Genomic DNA, 26,848 nt, shown 5'->3' on the forward strand with positions numbered 1-26,848 from the left:
TTTGACCGCTGGAGTCCAGTCACATGGGCCCACATATGCATCCACATGATCATGTATTCCCAGGCATGCAGGCCCAGATGCATGCATGTGCATACACACACACACACACACACACACACACACACACACACACACACACATTCTTATTGTCTTTATTAAATATTTTTATTTAAACTACTTAATTACTTCCTGGCAACTTAATGGACTTTTGAATTGCATATGAATTAGAAGACAACATTTTTTATTTAATCATTAGATTTGTAGAATTACTTTCTAATGGGATGTATGCTTTGGGGCACCATAGAATTATTTAGAGTTACCTTCTGACCTATATTGATTTTCACATGATATTGGCTTTTTGTCATAGCACCTGTAGAAAATTACTTTTCAAAGATGTGCTATCATTTAAGGAGACTTGTAAGATATCTTGTTGAAACCAGGACTTACCTCTGAGCCAGTTGCTACGGTTTCCAAATGGTGATGAGCATCTTATCTTTCCATTAGAAATGAAAATCCCACAGAGTCACTGTGGTAAACAGGGTGAATTGTGTAGAGTTGGGAACTGTGAAAGTAGTTGTCAATATTTTTTAAATCCCTCAGAAAACTGTATGAAATGTACATAAAGTGATACATTATAGCGTGACAAAAAAATGTTTAGTTTGGTGGCTATCCACATCTGATTAGCATATTCTTTTTTTTTTTTTTCCTTTTTTGCATTTGGTGCAGGAGATTGAACTTAAGGCCTTCCATATACTGCCTAAGTGCCAGCAAGTTCTGTGAGGTCACTGTCTGTAAGATGTCTCTTTCTTTTCATAAGAAAAGTGGTTCTCATCTTGGCCCATCAGCAGTGTCTGTCTCCACTGAGACCTTGCATCCTTCTGAAGCCATGTTCTCCGGTCCGCTTGGCGTTCTGCTCACTGCACTTGGCTGTTCTCTTTGGAACCATTATTCTCAGCCCTTGTTCATCACGAATTCTGCATCTCCTAGATTCAGTCATAGCCCATGACACCCGCCTAAGGATGGCACCAATCACAGAGAGCTAGGGTCCTCTTGCGTCAATTAACCATCAAGAAAACACCCTCATAGACATGCCCACAGGCCAGTCTGATAGAAACAATTCTTCATTGGAGGTTCCTACTTCCTAGATATGTCAAGTAGACAACCAGGGCCAGGGAGAAGACTAGTAAGCATCCTTCCTCTTGGATTCTGCTTCAAGCTCCTGCTTTGGCTCCCCTTAGTCATGAACTGTAAAGTGCAAGACGAAATTAACCTTTTCCTCCTCAAGTTGCCTTTGATCAGCGCTTTTACAGAAACAGGGAAGAAAACTAGAGCAAATCTTCTTTACCAATATTCTTCCCAGTGTTAGCAGAAACAGCAAAGTGTCTGTCTAAAGAGTACTAAGAGAAAGACTCTTGTCTTGAAGCTCTTGTTTCCCTTCAGAGTTTCTAGGTGTTCTTACTTTCTTTTTGGATGAAAATGCAAATAACTGTATTCACCTTTCATGGACAGTGTTTTAATAACCAAGTATACTCATATATGACAAATATTTATTGTGATAACGGGACAAACTGCCATCTGGTGTCTGTCTGACATTTTCCAACTGCTTGGAAATAAGTGAGCACACATTTTGTCATGCCAGACTCCAGGTTTTGTGTCTTCCTACTCAGGGCTGTCATCAGTGATCCAGAACAAGGTTTAAACACTGAGGAACAAGAGAGTTCTCATGTCCCTCCAGACTCAGAGAGGGTGCCACTTCGAGTTAGGAGACGAACTCTCCATGAAACGAAGTAAGAAAAGCTTCATGATGCATTGTTAGAATGTATTTCTGTGCTTTACTGAATGCATTTGCATGCTTTTAAAACCATACGAAGAGACATAAAAGTTTTGGAATTTCAGACCTCAGTGCTGTCTCCTTAAATTTTTTATTCTACCTTCCTTGCATTCCAAGTTTTTACATTTATAATTTAGAAGGGAAGTCACATGCCCTTAACAGCTGATTGACCTCTCTAGCCCTGTGTCTAGCTGTTTTTCCTCCAATACTATCTATCTGTTTATCTGACTTTCCTCTTCTTCCTCATAATCATTGTTATCAATCTAATGTGATGTTTTATAAAGACTCTCAGTGAAGTTTGCCTGATGCCTTTTCCTCAACATCATCTTTAGGATGTTGTCCTTTGTAGTTGTTTTTTTTTTTTTTTTAATTTTATCATTGCTGCCCATCATCCCATCATATGAATAAACCACAGCTTACCATTCCCAGATGCTTAACACGCTTGGTGACTTATGAATCATAGTGCTGTGAACTTGCTTGTGTATACCTCCTGGTAAACACACATACTCCCTTATGCTGAGGGAATACTTAGCCTTTCTGGACTATTTAGCATGCTCATGTTCAGCTCTACAAGATACTGTCAAGTAGTAATCTCGGAGGCAGGATGCGTGGTCTGATTGTAATTGCTGTACATCTTTGCCAGCACCTGGTGTTACCTGTCTTTTTCATTGTCTTTCTCCTACTGCATGTGTACTGGTGCTTTTATTTTGCATTTCACTGGAGACTAATGATGCTGATTAATTTTCACGTGCGCATTGTTCATCCAGATATCCTCATGTGGAGTTTGACAAATTGTCCAATCTGTTCTGAGATCATCAGTATCCTTTGCCCCTTCTCTTAAGAAATCTGAACCTACTTGAGAGTAAACACCACCCTGAGTCTTAATTTTACTATATTGTGTGTCAAATTGTCATAAGTGCACAGATGGTTTGTAGCCTGTTTTTCAGGTCTCATCTGTTTTTTTGCACCTGTCTAAGTATTGCTTCATAACAAATACATACAGCTTGTTTAAAGTCAATCCAGTTCAGAAAATCCCATGGTGCTTATCCATTAGGATTTTCAGATCCATGGCTTCCCACTCTTTTGTTTTCCCTGGAGGGGGAGAAGAAGAAGGATAAGGAGAAAGGAGGAGGAGGAGGAGGAGGAGGAGGAGGAGGAGGAGGAGGAGGAGGAGGAGGAAGAGGAAGAGAAGGAAGAGGAAGAGAAGGAAGAGGAAGAGGAGGAAGAGGAGGAGGAGGAAGAGGAGGAGGAGAAGGAAGAGGAGGAAGAGGAGGAGGAGGCAGTAGGAGGAGGAGGCAGTAGGATTCGCATGTATAGCAAGCCCTGTCTTCTCTTTTCTCTGGAGTCAGCTTCCTGCAGATGCATCCATTTCATCCTTGTATCAGGTTTCACAGGCTTTTCATCAGTAAAGAGGAGCTGTTAGTCTGTGTCATCCTAGTGCCGCACACTTAGCCTGTTGTCACTGCATGCCTCGGCCGTGCTTTCCACCAACTTTGTCAGTGACAACAGCCATCTTCAGGTCGTATTCAGTGTGCTTAAGTCTTCCTTTTGAACTGATTCAGAACTTACCTAGAGAAGCATTTGTGCCACTTCCTGGGCACCTGGGACCTCCTGTGGCACTCTGCATTTCATAGTATAAATATGTATTTGCTTGTGTTCTTTTGTGATGGCTCCAGGCTCCTTGATGCGATGACCTCACCTTTGCTCACTGCTAGGAAGTAATTTGTTTTCCAGATCTGTCACAGGCTCCCACGGCTGTAAGCAACTACTTAGCCTGTCTTCCATGATAAACACATTTATTAAACAGGGATAGTAGTGCTTACCTCAGTATTTTACTCTTAAATTTTATTGCAGGCATTAAATAAACCGCTGCATATTAAAGTGACTCACTAGTGGCTAGTGTCTACAAAGGCCTCAATAAATGGTAGCCGGTATTGCTGCGGCTGTTTTCCCAGCATTTAAAGTCGTTCAAGGAACATAGTGAACGATGGATGACTTCATTAGTTCCAATGGCTTACACTGCATTAAGATAATAATGCAGCCTGCAGGGCTCCTCCCTGTCTTCCCAAACTCTCGCTGGGTTAGCAGGCTGTTGGTTCCTATCTCCAGCTTCCATTCTGTGGGACCTAGACACCACAGAGGCAAAGCTTTGCCTGTTTCCAATGACTGCTGCCCATATTCCTACTATCATACATTGCTATTTCGCTATTCCTGCAGTGAATTTCAGAAAATTAGATTAGAATTTCAGAAAATTAGGGCACATCATTGACTCTCATCTCTTAAGATAAAGGACACCATTAAGTATAGGGTATGAAAGGGTGCACATTTGAGTTTCTCTTCCTACTTTAAAGACTTTTAGGGCTAGGAGCCTTTAGAAGGTCAGCAATGCTCTGTATAGAGTATGATGACATATAGTTGATATATCCAGATCCTGACATGGTTCATTCATCCAGTACTCTTTCCCTCCATTGTTTCTGCCTGTTACCGAAAATCTGATGGAAAGGGCTCAGTGTGTCAGGATTTGTCTCCCTGTGTAGTCACTGAGCTGCTTGGAAGGAGGCACATGTTGTTTTTGGTCTTATGGTCTCAGTGGTGCTGCAGCTCTGGGCTGTAGCGGCCTCTGTCATCATACATGACATACATGAACTCACTCCCCTTAGTGTTCATTTGCAGGAACCTCTGCCCATCCTCCCATCTCCTAAGGACAAGAAGCTTTCCTGTGAGTTTATTGGCAAAACCGCTTTAGTCGGTCATAATTGCAGGCCATAAGAAACCAAGCTCTATGCTGGGAGGAAGACACTAGAACAGGGTTAGAAACGGCTCGAGCTGGTGTGTAGGCTTGGTCTGCAGCTACAGCACATGCCAAGCCAGCATAGACTGTCTAGTAAGGGTGTAACAGCAAAGGAAGAGAAAGGGGATAGAAGGGAACGACAGTGGCTTGGGGCACTATGTCTTTTGTGTCTTTAGAGAATCACATTTTTGAATTTTCATTTTTAATCTGTGCCATTTCAAAATATTGCCATAGCCCTTTGGTACCCTTGTCATTTGTATCAATTGCAATTGCTCTAAAACAATGACTTACAAAATGTGTCTTGACAGGGTAAGAACCACCTCCACGTTAACAGAGAGTGACCTTTCTCAGAAAGTAGAATTTGATGGAAGGGTCTTATCAAGGTAACTGCCACTTTATTAATATTTTTACTTCTGTGATTATAGTAATATATTCTCTTCTTTCATAGAAATGTCAAGGTTAGATAAATTTATACTAATATTGAAAAAAATGTGAATTTTTTGGTTATATAATTTTAAGCACTACCTATTATTGCTATATATAATAAGACACTATATGGTAAGTATTTTAAATAAGAGTATTTAAAAATTGATCTTAAGTTTTTTTGAAAAGATTGGGTAAACAAGTGTATTACTAATAGACATTTCTAAACCATTTTGAAGTTCATTTTTATATCGAATGGTTAATTTAGTTTTAATAGTTTGAGTTAGCAGATTACTGATAGGGCCAATGACGGGGAAGATGGCTTTTAATTTTTTTACTTCAATCTTGCAAATTTTGCAAACTCAGCATTCTTAAAGCCTTCTGCCTTATCTTAAGTGTCTGCCATTAGCATCCTGCATTGGGACAGAGCTGGACACTCACCACTGTTAAGCTTATGTCTTTTTCTTTATCCAAATCTAACTCAAATGGGGCTTTCTGCAAGCTGTAGGATATTTCCCATAAACCTGTGTGACCCTTACTCACTGCCACACATTCAAGGGACTTACATTATTGCCACTTGTGATGTATGATATTAGTTTATTATCTAATTTAAAAATCACCATATTTTAAAATCATTGACATTGTTTTTTTCTAGGAATGGACGCGATGCCTGCAGAGAACTGATTGGGTTTTTCTTTATCCATGACCAGTCCCTAACCGTGTATGAGTATCGAAAGTTCGGGAAAAACAGGTATGCTCTGAACCCTTGTAGGAGTGCTAGAGAATTGCTCCCCAGAGGAATCGGATGACTTCATTTTGTTGTTGCTTAACTTCTAGAACAAATGTGCTTCCTTTTGTTAAAAAAGGCATTTATAGTCATCAGTGTGGACGAAGACAGGGAAAACAATATCGGCTTGGTGACTTCTACACTGTAAGTTCGTGTGTGTGCTGGCACTTAGCGCCTTGTGTTGTACTATGTGCGTCTCTCTGGTGTGGAGCGAGGGTGCTGGTCCAGTTTATTTTCCCTGAGCAGAGACATTTGTATAAATGGTGAATGGTTGATGCTTCCCACGAAGATTCTGCCTCCCAGATTGATCCCAGTCATAATCTTAAGCATAGTATTTATTTTCCATAAACATCCTCACATTGTTTCTTAATGGAGACTGTTGCCAAGAGAGCTTGTCTCTGGGTATTCTTGAAGCTCTCTGTAGAGGGCCTGTTCTAGGTAAGTGCCTCAGGAGCACGGGGAACAATATTCCACCTCGGGAGGGACTTGATTTTCTCTGTCAAATGGCATGGTCCTCTGGAGCTGTGACTATGATAGCCTCTACTTTTATGGCTCTCCCATATTCCCCAGTGTGCTGAACTGTTAGATCATTAAATTCACATACGATTACAATGAAACATTCTCTGTACCATTCATTCCTATAACACTTATATATGTTTACATTCTGAACATTGGAGATAAAATATTGGGTAAGTTAGAGCCATGTTTTGCTTTGTGGCACTTGGAGTATAATGGGAACCAGTTAGAGAGGAGCCAGAGAGGAGAAACAGTGGCCCTGACTGTATAATCTGTAAGAGTCCCTAGAGAAAGTGCCACCCTGGCTGAATTAAGGATTAGGTGAGGGTACAGAAAAGGCTTCAAGGTGGAGAGGAATATGCAAAGAACAAAAGCAAGAAAGTACGTGGCTTATCTGGAGAGGAGAAAGTAGGTCAGTCTGGTTGGATCCAGGCGTAGAGTATGGATGGCAGAAAGTAGACTTGTGCTGGGAGATAGCTCAGTTGGCAGAGTGTTCAGACCTGCAAACAGGAGCATCTGGGATCAAATTCTAGAACCCATGTTAAAAATTCAGGGCTTGATAGCCCACCCATGTAATCTCAGTGCCGGGGTGACAGAGACAGGGCGATCTTATTTTAAAAAGGTGGATAGTACATATGGTATGCTATCTAAGCATGTCCTCTGACTTCCACATACAAGTACCTGTACTCCACCCCCCCCAACTAAATAAAAAAGTAGCTTGATATTAAAGAGCAATATGTAATATATCAGGGAGTCATTGAAGAGAGGATGTGGGTAGAATGGAGAGGCTACATGATCAGATTTGTAATTTAGAAATGTCTCTGATTTCAGTGTGTGGGATGGTTTGAAGACCAGGCACATGAGGCAGGCATGGGTTGGATGGATATTAAGCTAGGAGAGAACTCATGGTGTGTGTGTGTGTATGTGTGTGTGTGTGTGTGTGTGTGTGTGTGTGTGTGTGCCGTGCTACCAAGTCCTGAATTTTTCACATGGGTTCTGGAATTCCACCCTTTCCCTCCTGCTTGCAAGATTAAATGCTGTGCCAGCTGGACTATCTCCCCAGCCCAAGTCTACTTTCATTCACCCCCACTCTATGGCTATATTCTAACCAAATATTACTACATTGCTTGATAAGCAGGAGAAGTGGCTACTGAGGTAGTTTGAAAACACATCCTGAGGGCTACAGCCACTAAGATGTGATGACCAAGTTGGGAAGGAGAGGAGGAGGAGGAAATGCTAGACGTTTTAATCTTGGGTTAAATACACCAGGCCCATGGCATACTTGTCTCTTGATGTCTAGGGAAAGGCGGCTCTCACCCCTTCTGTGTGTTCCGAAGATAGCGTGCTTACTGTCTACTGAAGGGGACAGTGACTACCCCTTCTGAGCTGCTGCTGTTGCAATTCAGTGTAGCTGCTGATCTGAGCTTACCCTCTCCCTTCACATGCACCACATGTGGGAACTCAGTTCCTTCTTTATCCTATGAAAGTAGAAAGGCAAGGCGTCATGACTGGAGAAAGCAGGGTAAACAGAGGCAAGAAGGAAGGGAGGGAGGGAGGAGGCATCATCCCCAGGTGTGAACTTTGTGTTTATAGGACACATTTTGAAAGGTTATCTCAGCAGCTTTATATACAACAGCAGTTTTGGAGTGTTGTCTTTCTCTTGACATTTCGCTTTCCTGGGATGGTTTATGGTCCTGAGGAAAGACTTTCCTTGGTCATAAAGCTAACAATAGGTATCTAATTTTCAAAAGAAGTTATATGTGCCCTAAAGGGAGAAGAAAGTGCCTACATCACAGTTATTAAGTTTTTTAAAGTAACTATCCAAGAAGGAGGAAGGGGAAACACTTCCCTTATTCTTATTCCCTCATTTATTTATTTTTTTGAGACAGGGTTTCTTTTGTGTAGCTTTGGAGCCTTTCTTGGAACTCACTCTGTAGACCAGGCTGGCCATGAACTCACAGAGATCCGCCTGGCTCTGCCTCCCGAGTGCTGGGATTAAAGGTGTGTGCCACACTGGTCTGGCCCCTTCTTTTTCCTTATGGGAAGAATGAAGACTCTTTTATTGAGTTTGCATTTGTCCCCACATTGGTCACATGTGTGTGAGACGACTCTGAGATTAGAATAGTAATTCTGTAATTTGGGTCGAGAATTTTTAGTAGGAATTTTGTCATTGAAACTGATGCTCTAATCAGGTTAAAATTTGGTCTTGTAGTTTTGTGGTGTGTATCATCCAAAGAGCAGGTGCAAGAGTGTGATCAATCTACCAGAGTTCCCCATTCCACACAGCATCTTTCTGTGAACCAAGAGCTCTAGTTCTGAAGTTAGGGTTTATATTAGTCTTTTTCCCCTCTCTGTTACTGTGATAAAATATCATGACGAAAGCAACAGAAGGGAGAAAAGGTTTATTTAGCTCACAATTTCAGGTTACAATCACCATCATAGGAAAGTCAGAGGTGGCGGAAAAATTGAAACAGTCTGTCAGGTCACATCCATAGCCAAGAGCATCGAGCAAAAAACTAATGCATACGTGCTCAAGTTGCTATCTCCAGTCCTAGATATTCCAGGATCCCCTGGGATCCAGAGAATGATGCCTCCCACAGTAGATGGGTCTTCCCAACTCAATGTTATAAAGCTAGTCCCCCCCCCCCCCCGCCCCACAACCCCATGCTCACTGATAAATATAAAACAGACAGTCCTGAATTGAGACTCCCTTTCCAGGTGATTCTGCTTTATGTCATGTTGACAAAAGTAACCACCACAGGGACTGCCACACATTCAGTGGAACTCATGTCATATTTCCTGTGGCTCTTATTTCATAGATGTCTTCTCCTTTAGTCACATGGATTATTGTATAGAAGTGTACTATGTTAGGTTTTTTTTTATTGTTGTTGAAATTAGTTCATTTTTCTATAGTATTAGCTGAATCCATGTAGTCCCTAAGTATTCATTAAATCTACTTTATTTTGATCACTATTAGAATATCCTGGCAACTATAATAAAAATTAAATCTCTTCAATCAGAATGAGTTGTATTTTAACTCTGGATACCTTCTAGCTTTAAAAAATCTGTCTGTTCCTTTCCTCAGGGTGCAACTTTGACATTTTTGAGCTGTGATCACCCTAGCCTTCCAAAGAGCATAAAGGAAAATACATTATTTAGACTTCGAATTACAAATATTGATCAAAATAGCTTTGAGTTCTCTGAAGTAAGTCAAATACATTTGTCGTTTTGAAAATGAGTGAAATCGCTATAGTTTGTATCTTAAAAGGAGTTTCATGCAAATTACTCATGCTAAAGTTAAGGTTTGTATTTACAAATAATAGCTACGCATATCTACTTTATATCCTGTATTATAATCAAACTCCATGTTTGGGAACAGTTATGACAATTAAAAGTTTGAAATTGTTTTGTTTTATAATAAAATAATTTATTCATTTGTCTTTGCTATTTTACTAAATGCCATCAAAGTGGTGCTTTAAAAGACAGGGTGTTGTTAAAGTTTTCCTGCCTGGCCCACAGTCAGGACAAATCTCTCTTACCTGCCAGTCCCACAGTCTCTCAGAACCAACCAAGAAAGCTCATAGAGACTTATATTGTTTACAAACTGTATGGCCGTGGCAGGCTTCTTGTTATCTACTTCTTCTACCTTAAATTAACCCATTTCTATAAATCTATGCTTTGCCACATGGCTTGTGGCTTACCAGTACCTTACATCTTGTCATGGCAGTGGCTGGCCGTATCTGTCCCTCCAGCCTTCCACCTCCCAGCATTCTCCTCCTCCTTGTCCCGCCTACCTATCCTTCCTGCCTGGCTACTGGCCAATTAGCACTTTATTTATTTTAACCAATCAGAACAACACATTTGGCATGCAGAACATCCCACAGCATCAGTCCATCTTTATAACTGTTTCCTACATTGCTGGTGTGATGCTTTTTATCACATGAAAAGCCATGGTCCCTATGGTGTGGCACTATTCATTGACTGGCTACACAGTGAAAAATGCTCTGAATAAATAATTACATCAAGGGTTGTTTTAAATAATAGAAATACACACTCTTTTCATTGAATGTTTTTGACCCTAAATATGATTAAAATGCTAACAATTGATGTGGTATTGTGTTCCCCGAAAAATTGTGCAGGCTAATAAACTTATCTGGGTTCAGAGAACAGGACGGCCACAATATTAAACATGAGGATAGGCAGTGGTAGCACACGCCTTTAATCCTAGCAGTCCCAGAGGCAGAAATACCTCTGGATCTCTGAGTTCAAGGCCACATTGGATACCACCAAGCGTGGTGACACACGCCTTTAATCCCAGGGAGTGACAGCAGAAAGTAGAAAGGTATTCAAGGTGTGAAGGTCAGAAACTAGAAGCATTTGGCTGGTTAAGCTTTTAGGCTTTGGAGCAGCACAGTTCAGCTGAGATCGGTTTGGATAAGGATTCAGAAGCTTGCAGTCTGAGGAAACAAGATCAGCTGAGGAACTGGCGAGGTGAGGAAACTGTGGCTGGTTCTGCTTCTCTGATCTTCCAGCATTCACCCCAATAACTGGCCTCAGGTTTGATTTTATTAATAAGTACTTTTAAGATTCCTGTTACAAATTGATGTGTATATGAGGGAATACAATCTACAATCTAGCTGTAACAATATTTGTTATTTATTAGTGTACTTTTGGGGCTTTAAAAGCATGTATACAATTCATACTTTACAAGCTACTACTGCTTATAAGATGAATTGTTTCATTTAAATATTTGAAAACATTAAAGCAGTTATAAAAGTTAATATCTTCAAAGATTGTGATCTTTTTATAGCTCTGGACTTAATTCTCCATAAAATCAAAGGCAGTGGGCAGAGGTTGGGATTGCTCTAGGGGTATGCCTCTGTGTCTGTTGAGAGCGTCTTTGGGTCTGGAGTGGGGAAGCGCAGCTTAGATTGCCTCTTCTCACTTACAGAGCTGCCTCTGAGGAAGATGGGCAGGACACCGTCAGTCAGGAGGCTCAGGATCGGCTGGTGCTGAGGGCCATTCAGGGTATGCTGTAGTTTGTCTCTACTCTCAAGTACTATTTACAGTTTTCAACTGGTTTCCTTGTTATCAGTTAAAACAGTATTCTTGATACTTCCATATTTTATGGACTTTGATTTATAATTCTTATTTTTTTAGGAAGTACACATATATTTTTCTAAAAAGAGCATATACTTTTATTATATGTAATATATTATATATATGTATATATATAATATATATAATATCTTTTATGGGGCTGGACAGATGACTAACCATGTAGAAGAGCTTGCTGCTACTGCAGAGGACCTGAGTTTGGCTCACAGCACCCACATGGAGTAGTTCACGACCCTCTGTAATTCCACCTCTGGGGAATCTCATGCCTTCTTTTAGCCTCTGTGATCACCCATAAGCATGTGTGCCTCTACCCACACACAGACAAAAATTATATATACATAAATAGTTAATAAAATATATCTTGACACACACAAATATATACATAACTAATTAATAAAATAATTATTAAAATATCATGATTTTTCTGTATTAATGGGACTAAGTAAAAGCATGTGAATTATAACAATAATTTTAGAAATATTGGATACGGTAGGTTTTGATTATAAGCTAAATAAAGTGTAAAAATGAATTTTAAGCAGTTTTCTATATATTTATTTATTTGTATCTGTGTGTGTTTGTGTGTGTGGACATGTGTGGTAGAGCACATGAGTGGGAAAGATGACAACTTGCGGGAGTCAGTTCTTTCCTGCAACTCAAACTCAGGTCATTAAGATTGGTGGCGGGTACCTTTATCCACTGACACATGTCCCTGAGCCATGCTTATACATATACATATACATATATACACATATATACATACATACACACATATATACATACATACACACAAATACACACACACACACACACACACACACACACACACACACACAAAGGCTCCTCACACTTAGCTCAGGTGGGTGGGTTGATGCTCACTTTACAGACGACGCTGGCCTGGAACTCGTGTAAATCCTTTACCTTCACTCACTCCAGAGTTCTTGGATTACAGGCATGACCCATCATATACTTGTTTTATGCCTCAGATGATGTCCTGACAGGTCTCCTGGTTTAGTGTTTGACTGTATGTCTCATGTTCTATTGAATGTGTTCTGATGTCTGTGAAGAGAACCTGCTGTTGAGTAGACATGCAACCTTCGTGTCACTCCTTGGCAACTCTTTCTGCACTTCTCAGTGAGTGTGATGTCTCCTTAACGTCTCCCGGGAGCCATAGGGAACGAACAAGATGTGGGTAGGCGTGGGGCTCTAAAACATTTTTATAAACTTCTGAGGTCTTGTCTTATAACTAGTGCAGTATACTAGCTGTAATAAACAGTTCCTCTGTTGGATTTCATAGTTGAGAAGGGAGAAAGGTATAAAACAATTCACCACAGAAATCAATATATACTTGTAGAATTTTGTGAGTCCTGAGATTTTATTCAAGATAAGGCGTCCACATTAAGAAAGAGAGTAGCAGTTCCACGATGGCCAAAGCTACACAAAGAAACCCTGTCTCAAACAAACAAACAAACAAACAAACAAAAGCCAAAAGGAGAGAGAGAGAGAGAGAGAGAGAGAGAGAGAGAGAGAGACAGACAGACAGACAGACAGACAGACTGGCTTGAGACTGGTATTAGAAGATCCTCAATACCTTTGTTAGCAGATTTCTTTTTCCCCCTGCTCTGTCATGGCCAATACAGTTTTTTGTCACTACTCAGGCTAGTGACATTTGTCTTCTTTTTTCTAATGTATTCATTGTAATACGATGCAGATGGCATCAAATGGAATAGCCGTGCCACACGGAGAATTTAGGAGCCAGAGTTTATATCCTCTAGGAATTTCAGGATAAGAATGGTTACTGTGAATATGTACGTATTGGCTAGTACGCCAAAGCGTAGGTGCCATTTGGCACATTATGATCCAGTTTGAAACTTTTAGAGTACTTAAAAAATTTCTGAACTGATTTGTGTGTGTGTGTGAGAGAGAGAGAGGGGCGGAGAGAGAGAGAGAGAGAGAGAGAGAGAGAGAGAGAGAGAGAGATTGAGAGAGATTTGCCTGGCATCAATTTCGTAATTCAGTTCATGTAAATAAAGAGATAAGAAAGGCAGTGAAGATATAGGGCAGTTAGATAGATAAAGGGGTCTAAACAAGAGAAACTAAGATTTTCTTTGTAACCTTTCCTTTGTTCTGAGTAAAGAGAAACCTTATTTTCCTGTACGTAAAATGTAACACCTTGACCACACAGTGGCGCTGTAGTTCCGGCATATTGTGAACATGCAGCCGTGTCTGACATTGCTGCTGTCGTTACTAAAAACGTCCCACTTTCCAAAGTCTGTGTCAGCCCAATGCACGTTTTCCGTGAATATTCACATGCCAAGTCATTTTCTCAAAAGAGAAACAACTGCATTTTGATAGCTTCGTGCACGAAACCATTAGTTTCCGTGTCTCTTGTTATTAAACAGATAAACTAAAAGAACAGCTACACAAGAGAGGTGCTCGTATTTTGACTGGACTGGGAAAATACTTTCAACACGTGGACAAGGAAGGAAGTGGGCTCTTAGAAAAGGCAGATTTTCAGCGAGCTCTGAAAGTCTTTCACTTAGAAGTGTCTGAACAGGTATGTACCACACACCATTTTCTGCCGTGGGTGTGCAGTTGCGTGGCCTTGCTCACTTTTCTAGTGAGATTGTAATAGCTCATTTGTTTCCTTTTTAATGCCTTCCTGGCAGTGTTAAGCCACCAGGCAGCAAGTCCCATTGATGTTTAGAATTTTGACATTGATTCCTTCATCATTTAATTGTGAAGTGTTTAGTAGCCAGGCATGTGCTAGCCTCTGAGATGACATACTCTCCGTTCTCGTAATCTTTCTTTCTTCTTTTTTTTTTTTTTTTTTTTTTTTTGGTTTTGCGAGACAGGGTTTCTCTGTGTAGCTGGAACTCACTCTGTAGCCCAGGCTGGCCTCGAACTCACAGAGATCCACCTGCCTCTGCCTCCCGAGTGCTGGGATTAAAGGCGTGTGCCACTACCGCCCGGCTCTTATAATCTTTAAATGAAGAAAATGCTTAACTTCATACCTTCTTCAAATAGAGGATGCTTTGGGAACATGTGTGGTGGTCCTCAGTTCCAAGCCAAGTCGGCAGGAAGAAGAGGGAAGACCATGACATTTTTCCTGGAAGTGGATGCTTACCAGTTGGGCTTTGGATAATGAGGAAGAATGAACTAGACGAGCATAGGGAAGAACAGTAGTGGACAGTGGATCTTCCATGAAGAGGGGAGCATGGCTCAGACATCGATCATTTCGTGGAAAGGAGAAGCATGTTCCAGGCATGAATTGTAGCTCAAGCCCAAGCTTCAGGGGCTCATTTCCTCCACACTCTTCACTCTGATGTGAACGATCTTGCGCCACATCTGTGTGTACTAGGTTTTTTCCCTCATCATTTAGGCCACAGCTTTCTTTACAGAGGAGCTCACTGCCATTTGATCTCCAATCCATTCTATATCAGCTTCCATTTAATTTTCTTCATGGCGCTTTGTGTCCACCTGTAAATAAAATGGCATGTCCCATCTGGATGGGGACCAGGGTGACTCTGGCTCCCGCTCTTTCTTTAGCACCTTGAACTGAATCTGGTGTAGGAAACATGGAATTAATAGTTCCTAGCCTGAGCAAGTAGATAGAAGAGTGGGAGAGATTAAACCTGGTATGTGGAAGCCTTGTGTTCTGTACTGAGAAATTTTGCTTGTATGTTAAAAGTACATAAGTGATTCAGATCAAGTATTTCATATACAAGAGTCTTTGGCATTTTTCTCTTTTGCTGAAAAAATTGTCTTGTCACATGATGTATGTTTCTGTAATTACCAAGCACTCTGCCAACCAAGCCAAGGCTCCAACACATACAGTATTTATTAATTATGAGAAACAGAGGTAACTATAATGTGTCTTTGTTAATATAAAGCACAAAAATTAAATTCCAAAAAAAAAATAGTCTTCCATATTCGCCCTATGTAACTCTCCAGAAAAGAGAGTTACTTCTCAGTGTAATCTTACTCAAGTGTTTTGACTTTCGTTGATAGGCTCTGCCTGTGCAATTCTGAGACAATTGTTATTTTTAGGGAGGCATGGGAGTTCAAATAAAACAATTACATGGGAATTTGCTTTATCAAGTATAAAATTCTGCATCAGCGTGACATTGCATATCACTGTTGTGACATAATTGTCTTTTGGTTGGTTGTGATGATGACATTTAATCTTGTTGCCTGTCTAGTGATAATAACCCAGGGGCCAGCCACCTTCACATCTTTCTTTCATAGGTGAAAAAATAAAACAATAATAGAAAATTAGAAATCTGTGGTATGTTTTTGCTAAACAAACAAGTAGCATATAATTGATAGAGCACTGGTGTCCAGATAATCGGGCCCTGTGTATATTGGAAAGTACTAAATTACCTCGATGCTTCTGTATCTGTTTATGAAATGTTTATAACTGGTGAATAATAGTACAGTTGCCTAAGACTTCTGTCTTAGCTTCTTATCTAGTGCTGTGACAAAGCTCCATGATCAAGGAAATTTATGAAAGAAAGCATCTCAATTGAAGGCTCTTAGTTCCTCAGAATGTTAGAGTCCACGGTCCTTACAGTATGGAGCATGGCAGCAGGCAGGCAGGCAGGCATGTCACTGGAACAGTAGAGACCCTTCATGTTAACACAATAACCACAAGGCAGAGCAAGCGAGCTAACTGGGAATGGCATGGTTTTTTTGAAACCTCAAAGCCCACCACCAGTGACACACCTCCTCCAACAAGCCACACCTCCTAGTCCTTCCCAAATAGTTCCACAAACTGGGAATCAAGCATTCAAGCATATGAGTCTGCGGGGGCCATTCTCATTCAGACCACCACAGTTACTAAGCAAGATAACATAAGAATGTGTCTCATCCTTTTTCATATGTTTTGTTTTATTATAAACTAAAACTATTAATTATTTTTTTTCTGGTGTTTGAAATTTTCTCAGGGTCTCATACATGCGAAGTAAGTTTGCTACCATTGATCTACATGTCCATCCATCTCACGTATTTTAACTAATATTCCTGTTTTGCTTCTTGTTGTATCACCCATGCAATATATATGCTCATGCAATCATAAGTGCATGCAGGGGGATGGGAGAATCAGATATAAGAATCATCAGCCTGGTCTCACTGTAGAAGTAGAACCTATTTATGAAAAGACATAGTCATTATCTCTGATTTTAAATGAAAAAATGATATGCTCTTCAAAGAACCAAGTTTATATATGGAACTACTATCAATGAAGTTGAAATTCCATCTGAATTAGTTTCCATTCTGAATCATATGTAGACATAGTCATATGCATTTTTTCCACTTATGTTGCACTGCTTAATTCTTGAAAACATTTCTTCAGAGCCTTCAGAAGTCCTTTTAAGTCTGGTATTCTTCGACTTAAGTAAACACATTGGTCTTGTGCCAATTTTACTCATGATTTATAAATGTTAAATTTCAACTCAGTTTTAACTCAACTGCGTATATACATACTTTCTTTGTAATGTATGAAGCATTTTGAAATACAAAAACTGTATAGATCATTGGCTGCTGAGGGGAGGCAGAGTCATTTGAATCTTAGTTTTCTAACTACAGTTTTATTTGGAAATGCTGGGAAGTGGATGAGAATACTTTTTGAGTACTTATTTGCCAAAGTGGGTGTGTTATTTACATTTTCTTTAAAGCTAACAACTTGATAGAAGCATTGAAACTATATCTATCTGAGCTTCAATCAAGGAATGCTATGATTTCCTTTGTTATCAAGATTCACTGAGTAGAACACTGTATTAAATAGCACCTGTCCCCAAGAAGCACACAGGAATGGCAGTGAGCAAACAAACATAAGGGGTTTAGTTAGAATTATACTGTTTAGTGTAAATCCGAGAATAGTTTGGAAGTCATTCAAACTTTCTCTGCTCCCAAGACCAGAAGAAACTCCATTAATAGTCTCAGAGTCTAAATAGTATTTGAGAATCTGAACAGGCTTTCAAATTGTCACAGATATAATGTAAAAACGGAGAATAAAATACATCCAAGACCGAGTGCACCATGACCACTACACTTTATATATAAAGACACTGAAAGGTAAATGGTGGGTAGTGTAAAGTACTGAGAGAAAGGAAGAGCTTGTCCAAATGATGGAAGTTTGCATAAGAGGAGGAGTTTTATCTATTGAACAGCTGGGTGAATAGTGTCAAGAATAATGTACTGTGTGTTTAAAAATAGTCAAAACGGATCTTAAATATTCTTACTACAAAAACGTTAAATATTTGAAATGCCAGAGATGGCATACAGTCTGGCTTGTTCTTTCTGTACCATGTATGTACATTGAGATATCATGTTATGCTTCCAACGTATACTATTATTTATCAGCAAAAAAGATCATGATAAGACCCTTAGGACATAGGTCAGTGATTGATGGTATGCAAGAGGTCCTAGGTTCAACCTTCAGCAATTCCTTGCCCTCAAACCACATATTTTTAAAAAGGATAGATTGCGAGTTGTCGCTCATTCAGAACAGGCCTTGAACCTTAAGTGTTCACCCCGGAATTCCTTTCATAATTGTTTTACTAGGTTTATCTGTAACTTCCTGAAGTTTTTTTAATGACTAGGTCACCTTGTCTAGGGCCAGAGATGATATAACAAAATATGACTCTGATTTTGTTGCGACTTACATAATTGAAAGATATAATGGTGATTTTTGCGGGAATTTTTAGGACTTTGAGTCTTCCTGGCTAATTCTGCAAGGCAATGGCCCTGGCAAGAACAAGGTTGATTATGGAGAATTCAAACGTGCCATTTTTGGTGAAATGAATGAATATAGGAAATCATTTGTTCGCAAGGTAACTGTTAACTTATCTCAAACTATTACTTTTACTGGATTGTTAGATCCATTGGTTAGCATCATCAATTAAAACATGTTATATCATTTTAGCTGTCATGTACACTGGATTTAGTAAGACTTAAAGTAAGTAAGCTTATATATGTTTGTACAAGTATCCAGAATAAAACAAAATCATATATATATATATATGTCTTGGAAAAAAGTTGATGAAAGAAAAATAAAATCTCAGGTTGAATTCCTTTCATAATTATTGGTATCTGTAAATTACTAGTTATCCAGCTACATTTCTGTGTAAAATCCTAAGCCTCACTTGCTCTCCTCCCACGGGGAGCTAGTGGAAAGATTGAAAGTAATGGTTCCATTCATAGAAATTACAACTGTTCTAGTATCAGTACTCAACATGCATTATTTCAAGGTGATTACTAAAAGTGTTTCTGTGGTTTTTATGATATGTATGCTAAGTGTTAAAATGAAAATAACAAAGGTCATATTAAGTTGGACTTAGAGTCTTGGAGCTGGAGACATAGACCATTGGGTAAAGTGTTTCTAGTGCAAGTGTAAGGACCCAAGTTCAAATTCTCAGGTCTTGTGTAAATCTAGACATAGTAACACATGTCTGAAATCCCAGTGCTCTTACAGCAGGATGAGAGGCACAGGTGGGAAACTCCATGAGCTCATAGTTGACTAGCATTGATATGCATTAGCTAACAACAAAGAGACCCTGTCTCAACAATGTGTGATGTAAGAACTGACACCCTGCAAGTTTGTATTGCTCACACACATATGTGCACACACATTGCATATCACATACACATAGATCCCTAATTTTTTAAAATAAAAATATAGATTAACTCAGTTGTAGTAGACATGTTTAGAGTATAATTTTGAGTTGTATTGTTTTTCTTTTGTGTATGTATTCAATGCAATATGTATATATATATTATATTTATAAAAAGCTATTATATGTAGGGTAGGATAAGTAATTATAGCATGAATCAGTCTGAAGTGGAAAAACTGACCAAGAGATGTGATAAAAACATTAAGTAATGCAAGATTATTACCCATCCAGAACTTTGTACTTAATTGTTCTTTGCATACCATGATAATAAGTTGGAGTACCAGACTGGCCTATCAAATTATTTTCTCATAGCGTGTAGAATAGAAATCCAAGCGGGGCGGGCATGCTTGGCTTCCTCTGAGGCCTCTCTGTGGTCTGCAGGTCGCTGTTTCACTGCCGTCCCGTGGCTGTCCCCGTGCATTGTGTTGTCCTTTGTTAAAGGAATACCAGTCATCCCGGACTGGGGCCTACGCCAGTGGTTCCATTTCATCTTAATTACTTCCTTAAGGACCCTTTCTCTGCACACAGTCCTATTCTGGGGCACCTGAGTATTAAGATTCAGGAAAGGAATTGGGGGCACAGTTGAATCTAGAGCTGGTACAAGGCTGCTGTGAATTAACTATTATTAGTTAAAGAAGATGCTCCTGGTTTGGGACTCCCTGCAAACACAGGCTGCTGCTGTGGACAGATTGGTGTTCTGTGTATCTGGTTTCTTTCTTAGTAATTTTGATATGCAGCGTTGCATTGAGTTGGAAGAACAGTAAGTGAACCAGTAATTGGAAAGGCAGTGTTGAGAAATAATCATTTCATCTGTTCATTCATTCTTTGAATATGGAGTTTGTAGCTTCAATTTTGAACTAAAATACAAACAAATAGACACAAAACATCCTTTAAATAACTTCCTAGTTCTTCGTTTCAGTCATTTATCAATTTCACAAGTCCTGGAGCTGAAAGTTACCAAGGGCTTTGACCAGATACTGGTTCCCAGCAGAACCAGGGTAGGACAGTGGGACTGACTGCTTTCTGCAGGTCAAGATGTTAGACAGTGAACACATGAAATACTTGAATGAGGGTTTCTTGGTTTTTGCTGTAGTCTCCTCCCTAGCTGTGTATATAATGCTTTTTTTTTTTTTTTTGGAAGCACATGTTTAGTTCCTTCAAAATGTCTTGTTCACAGTTCAGAAACCATTGACTGCACAATAGCTTCTTAAGCCTAATGATTTCACAGAGAGAAACCCTGTCTTTCTTTAGGTCTTCATGAAACTGGATTTCAACAAAACTGGCATCGCGTCCATTATAGACATAAGAAAGTGTTACTGCGCCAAGAAGCATCCACATGTGGTTTCAGGTAACTACTGCATACCAAATACATTTGATTTCTACCGTGCTTGTTAATAAAGGCGTCTTCTTTAAATTACGCTAAATCTGAAGCATCAGCTGGGGCTGTTAAGGAAGGAAATAAAACAAATTTTGTTTGAGACGGTGGCTTCAGAGCCGTTTTCCCTTCTTCATTTAAAAATTCTTATGTCTATTGTCTGTACTCATTGATTTCTTTGACAGGTACAATCAAGATAGAACACTTGTCTCTCGCTTGCAATGGGTAAGGAATTTAGTTTAACAGAGATTTGGTAAAACCTCTGTTAGGCTCCCCGATAGGATTATTGTATCTTCTGATACAGTTACCCATCCTTGAGGATTGAAGAGGATTTATCTCTTTATCCAGGGGTGGGATTATACATACAGTGGCACCTATGTGTCTGTTAAAAATCCAGCCAAGAGTGGCTGGATACACCTATAATCAGCACTTAGGGAGGGAGAGGAATGGGGTTGTGCAAATTGGAGGCCAGCTTGGTCTATGTAGTGAGATTTTTTGCCTCAAAAGTAGGAGGGGGTGTATAATGAATTTCCTAAAGTAATTTTAAAGAAGCATTTCCTATTATATTTCTTACTCTTTTGTGTAGTTGATTTATGACTGCAACTTATCACAATGCTTGGCCACAGAAACTTCCTTCATTTCATTTTTTTTTCCTTCAAAAGAATAAACCTTGTAACCACGTGACATATCTTTCATTCCTTACTCTATGGTTTTTCATAGCTCATACTTTGTTAACAGTTTGCAGATTTTTTTTTTCTGACTTGAAAGCTGTATTAGAGGTACTATTCTGTAATTTGCTCTTCACTCGACAGTGTTTTTTGGAGCTATTTTCATGTAAATCCACACTGAGATGTTTATTTTTATTTGCCACATATTAATCTCCTAATAATCTATACATTTCAATGTGTACAGCTATTCTCTTACTGGTGGACTTTTAATTTCTAATTATTTATGTGTATCTGATGAACCATACATTGTCTGTGACTCCTTAGGTTCCTTTTCTTCTGATTCCCTCATATGATACCAATACCTAGACTTTCCTAGGCTATCCACATTTCCATTATCAACTGGCACTTCCAAATGCTATTGTCACAATAGCTAGTTCCACACTAGATTATACTGCCAATGTTGCAGAATTATTTTTGTTTAACTCCCTGGTCTTACCTTCATTTGAAATTCTCTAGTACAGAGGTAAAATATTTTCATTCCTTATTGAATATTCTCTACTTTTGTTTGGAGATGGGGTCTTGCCATGTACCCCAGGCTGGCCTTGAGAGCCCTGAGACTCACATTTTCCCCCAACATAATATTTTTATTAATTACTTGGGAATTTCATACAATGTATCCCAATCATACTCGATTCCCATTCCTTCTAGGCCCACCATCCCCCCCAAAAAGAAAAAATATACCAAGCTCAGTTTGTGTTGCTGTAGAATCATTGGAGCATGGCCAGACTCTCAGTTAATTCTACTTTTTTAAGTGTTGGGATTTTGGTGTTTACCTCTACTTCCTACCCACTTATGAATTTGTTTATGAGTATTTTGGCTCCCTTTTCTGGATAGTTACATAAGGTGAATACAGAAGACTACTTTTTGGAATTTAATTTTTTACACTTTATATTTACAAGGATACATTATAGTTACCTTCATTCCTTTCAGTAATAAATGTCGTAAGTGCTGCGGCGATGGCTCAGTTGGTAGAGTGCTTGCCTAATGTGTGTGATACCTTGAGCTTGAGTCCAGTTGTGAATAAACTGAGCTTGTGTCACATGCTTGTAAACTCAGTACTCAGGAGTTGGAGGCCAGAGAATTGGAAGGACAAGGCCAACCTGGACATGCCACTCTTCACATCTTTCTATTTAGTCATACCAAACACAAGTGCAAAAGAGTTTCTTTATTTCAAAATTAGGTGAATTCAATATCATTTATCTTTTCTCTTGTCTTTGGGCTTAATAATCTTAACTGACTTGCTTGGACAGCTTTGCTTCTATTATGGGCCAGAGATTGAGTTGGGGTTCACTCTTGTGGTTGCGTAAGCCTTGGCTCCTTCCAGGGTTACCTTCTTTGTCTTTGCATTCTCAATAAGGAGAGGAAGCTAAGCAGGCTGCATGTGCCTAAAAGAGGAAACCCAGCGATGCTTTAATATAACAAAGAAAATCCCATTTTTATGTTTCATTACAAATTGTAATATAGTTACATGACAATTTCTGGGATAAAAGTTCATTTTCTTCTTCCTCCTCTTCTTCCTCTTTCTCTTCCTCCTTTTCTTCTTTCTCTTCTCCTCCTTCTCCTCCTTCTCCTTTTTGAGACAGTATCTTGCTGTGTAGACCAGGACAGTCTCCTGCTCATGGCTTCCCTCTGCCTCTGCCGCCTGCATGCTTGGCTTCACAGTTTTAATTTAAGATGTAGAAAATTCTCTCTCTCTCTCTCTCTCTCTCTCTCTCTCTCTCTCTCTCTCTCTCTCTCTCTTTCTCTCTCTCAACTTTGCTTAAGTAATCTGTTAGAGAAAAATAGATGTGAGAAATCCCAAATACAGGTTTTCAGAATGATAGAAATCCAATATTTAATTTTGTAACAATTTCTAGTCTATCAGATCAATCCAAGAAAAATCAGCCATGGATAATGGGAGGTGGGTATTTCCTAGGTGGGTGGTTTTTAAGAAGGTATACAATTCTTGGTATTTGAGGCAAAAGTTTAAGTAAAATTTGTTTTAATTAGAAAATTTATGTTAAAATTTGTTTCCCTGTATATTAGATGTTGGTTAGATTTAGCTTTGACTAACAATCACAAATCCCCCTTTTTCTTAGTATTTATCTTTACACAGCACAAAATTCAGTCCTTTTCTATTCAAACTGCTTTCTTTTTAATAAATGATCATTTTCTTCCTATTTATCATGTATATTTTTAAATGAAAGTGACATGTCTTTCTTGAATTTATTTTTACATATGTGTATGTGCATTTATGTCTGTTCATGGGGGTGTGGGTACCCACTGAGGCCAGAAGATGGTGTCAGACCACATGGAGCTGGAGTTACAGGCCACTGTGAGCCACACAGTGTGGGTGCTGGGCCCAAGCCTGGGTTTCCTAGAAGAGCAGCAAGTATCCTTGGTCACTGAGCCCTCTGACTTAAAAATTGTTTTAAAGGCCATTTTAAAGATCATAAATTTCCTACTGCCATTGTTTTTGCTTTGTTAACACATACTTTTGTTCATTTTATTTTGGATATTATCTGACCATTTTCTGTAACGTTTCATCTTTAAATCTGTTTGCTATCATGAATATTTTTTTCTATGCTCTATGCTAAAAGCTTGAGAATAGATCAATGTATGAAAGAAAGAACGGGAGACTGGTAGAGAGGCCCGTTATGAGAGAAATGAATTCTGCTTCATGTTTAAATAAATTAGAGTGAAGCTTGGCATACGATTTTAAATTGCTGAAATTATTTCATAAGATGAATAAGTATCCCTTTATCATCATCCGTCATTTTGCTGAACTTTTATGGAAAATATTTCACAGTTTGTCCTCTTCCTGCAGGGCATTCAACAGAGGAGGAAATCAAATCATCTTTTCTAGAGACATTAAGAGATGCCTGCAGCAAGTCTGATGAAGTTTCATATGGTGAATTTGAAGATTACTATGAAGGCCTAAGTATAGGGATAGCAGATGACGAAGATTTTGTTAGCATCTTACGTACTCCATGGGGAATTTAGTTTTTAATAGTGCACAGTCTCATTGGCACCAAGTATTTTATAGAAAAGATGAATTTTATATCAACTGTGATTAACTTGTAATATACTTTTCTAAGGTTTTAAATTTTTTTTGCAAAAATAGCTGAGTCTGATAAGACTTACTTAGAAATAGATGTACATATGTGTCTGTGAGCACATATGCTTACCTGTCCAAATGTTTATAAAGACAGACCTTTTGTCTTACTCCTTATCCTTATATTTTAGAAAAGTAGTTAAAAATTAGCCTTAATAGAAAAGTAACCTCCTCATTAAACTATGTGAGGACTTGTATATAGTAATGAAATTTCCTGTCCTTTCTCAGTTTCTTATGACCTTTTCCTAGAATGTAGTTGCCATCATTCTCCATTTAATGACTTGGGCTTCAGATCAAGGCTGAAACAGTGCAGTTTGTTTGAAACATACAAAAGTATTCATGTATATACAAAAGCAATATCTTAATCTGTATGATTATACAGTGTTTTCTGTGCATTATATTTTGAGTGGTTGGTGTTTATCCCTCAGTGTTTGTTTAAAAAGATTTGTCATATATATTTTTGTCTTCAAAATTACATACTGCTCTTTGTTCAATGGGAAAAATTACACTGTATTTTTTTTTTTACTTTAACTGTCATATTATCTGTATACAAATGGTACTTATATATAAACAATAAAATGTAGAAAATATTGGAATGTAGAAGTATTTCCTTAGACTATTAAATGAAGAATTCAAGGATAATTCAATAATTTTTAGACAAAGTGTAAAAGTATATCTTGTGCCACAGAATGGAGATGTGATATTATTCTAAGCACCTCTTTTTGGTATAATAAACAGTCAGATTGTTTTCTTCTAAATATGGTGTATTTAATGTCTTCTGGTTCTATATTCATTCTTTCTAAATTACATTCTTCACTTTTTCATGCATGGAATGTCCTGAGTGTTGGGATTATGGATGTATAACTTTTAAATTGTTGTTAGTTTCATATCTATGTTATCAATGATAATTAACACTTTAGGAATGTAGATGTAACCGTCTTCTTAAATAAGAAACACAGAGCCAAATGCAGAGTTAAAAGCCCAAGAGGTCAGAGCAGTAGCTGAGAGCTGATATTAAAAACCCTTTCTTACCCTTTGCTGCCACAGTCGTCTCTCCCCTCCAAAAGAGACATACTTCCTGTGTATATGTCTTTTTATTGACTTTCTGTTCTGCCTTCTCATTGGTTGTAAACCCAACCACATGACTTCCTCATCACTGCCTGTCTATACAGACCTCCAGGTCTTCTATGGTTGGTATTGAGATTAAAGGTGTGTGTCTCCATGCTTGGCTGTATCCTTGAACACACAGAGATCCAGGTAGATCTCTGCTTCTGGAATGCTAAGATTAAAGACGTGTGCTACCACTGCCTATCCTCTATGTTTAATATTGTGGCTGTTCTTTTCTCTGACCCCAGATAAGTTTATTAGCATGCACAATATTTTGGGGAACACAATACCACTATACAGAATAAAGAAGTCAGACAAAAAACTTACCAATGAGAAGTATAAGTTTTTCATGGTTAGATTTTATCTGTCTTCCTTTAATCCATCTATCTATCTATCTATCTATCTATCTATCTATCTATCTATCTATCTGTCATCTGTCTATCTATCTATCATCTATCATTCTGATTTGATTAGCTTCACTGCCAACATTCTTCTTAGACATTGGCATAGCCAAATTACTTAGTATACAGTTTAGAAGAAGAGTACTGAAGGAAATGACATTTTTAAGAATTCAAACATTAGCAACTGGTGTTTCTTATCCCCAACAGTCTTTAAGAGTCTGAAATACCTTTTATTAACTTTAAAATGTTTTTCCTTGTGATTTTGTTCCATGAATTGGGTAACAAATGGATGTTATAATTAGCTATATATTTGCCAGTTACTTGCCTGATGTGGTATAGAATCATTCTAATGGTTCACCGTCATGACTTCATTGAGCAGCAATGTATTGATTGTACTGTTCCTATTCTTGTACATTTCTTTTTACAGAATGTTCAGAAAAACAGGGATATAATCTAGGGATTTTAGATTGTATTTTAATGGAAAGACTAGACATTCACGAGATGGAGCAGTCATAGGATATTCATAACCCCAGCATTGCAGGGTAAAGATAGGCAAATCCCTCGAGCTCTCTTGTCAGCCAGTCTAGCCCAAAGTAAAAGACCCCATACTAAGAAAGTAGGGAGAGAAATAGAGGGAAGAAAACAATTGATTTCTCACTCTAGTCTCTGCATGAGTGCACTCTGCATACTTACATGTCTGTATCACACACATGTAACACACACACACACACACACACACACTCACATACACACACACACACCCCTCCTCCACACCCATTAATGCTGAACGTTAGATGAACTGTTAATTTGGTCACCATTCAGTGAGTTAGTCACTTAAACTTGGTGAGTAATGACATCCATGCAATTGCTGAGGGCATGGAGAGATTCTAGATCTTTCTCACGTTTCTAATATCCACTAAGTCTTAGGTACTACTAAGACTGAGGTGTTACTTCTGAATCTGTCTCCTTCTTTATCCTCCATGGTCATGTTCACACTCTTAGCACTC

At 38.7% G+C, this 26,848-nt stretch overlaps 1 protein-coding gene across 1 annotated transcript in view; it reads left to right on the forward strand.

The window, feature by feature from the left end:
* Caps2 (calcyphosine 2) overlaps positions 1-25,045 on the forward strand; it is a 38,683-nt gene extending 13,638 nt beyond the window's left edge. The window contains 10 exon segments of the mRNA XM_036169952.1: positions 1,668-1,787; positions 4,931-5,005; positions 5,701-5,796; positions 5,883-5,976; positions 9,434-9,543; positions 11,300-11,376; positions 13,866-14,020; positions 18,171-18,296; positions 20,388-20,484; positions 24,046-25,045. Of these exon segments, the coding sequence (XP_036025845.1) occupies positions 1,668-1,787; positions 4,931-5,005; positions 5,701-5,796; positions 5,883-5,976; positions 9,434-9,543; positions 11,300-11,376; positions 13,866-14,020; positions 18,171-18,296; positions 20,388-20,484; positions 24,046-24,221 (1,126 nt within the window). The 3' untranslated portion in view covers positions 24,222-25,045.
* The last annotated feature ends 1,803 nt before the right edge of the window (positions 25,046-26,848 follow it).

This window comes from Onychomys torridus, chromosome 20 (genome assembly GCF_903995425.1).
Source record: "Onychomys torridus chromosome 20, mOncTor1.1, whole genome shotgun sequence".
Lineage (NCBI taxonomy): Eukaryota > Metazoa > Chordata > Mammalia > Rodentia > Cricetidae > Onychomys > Onychomys torridus.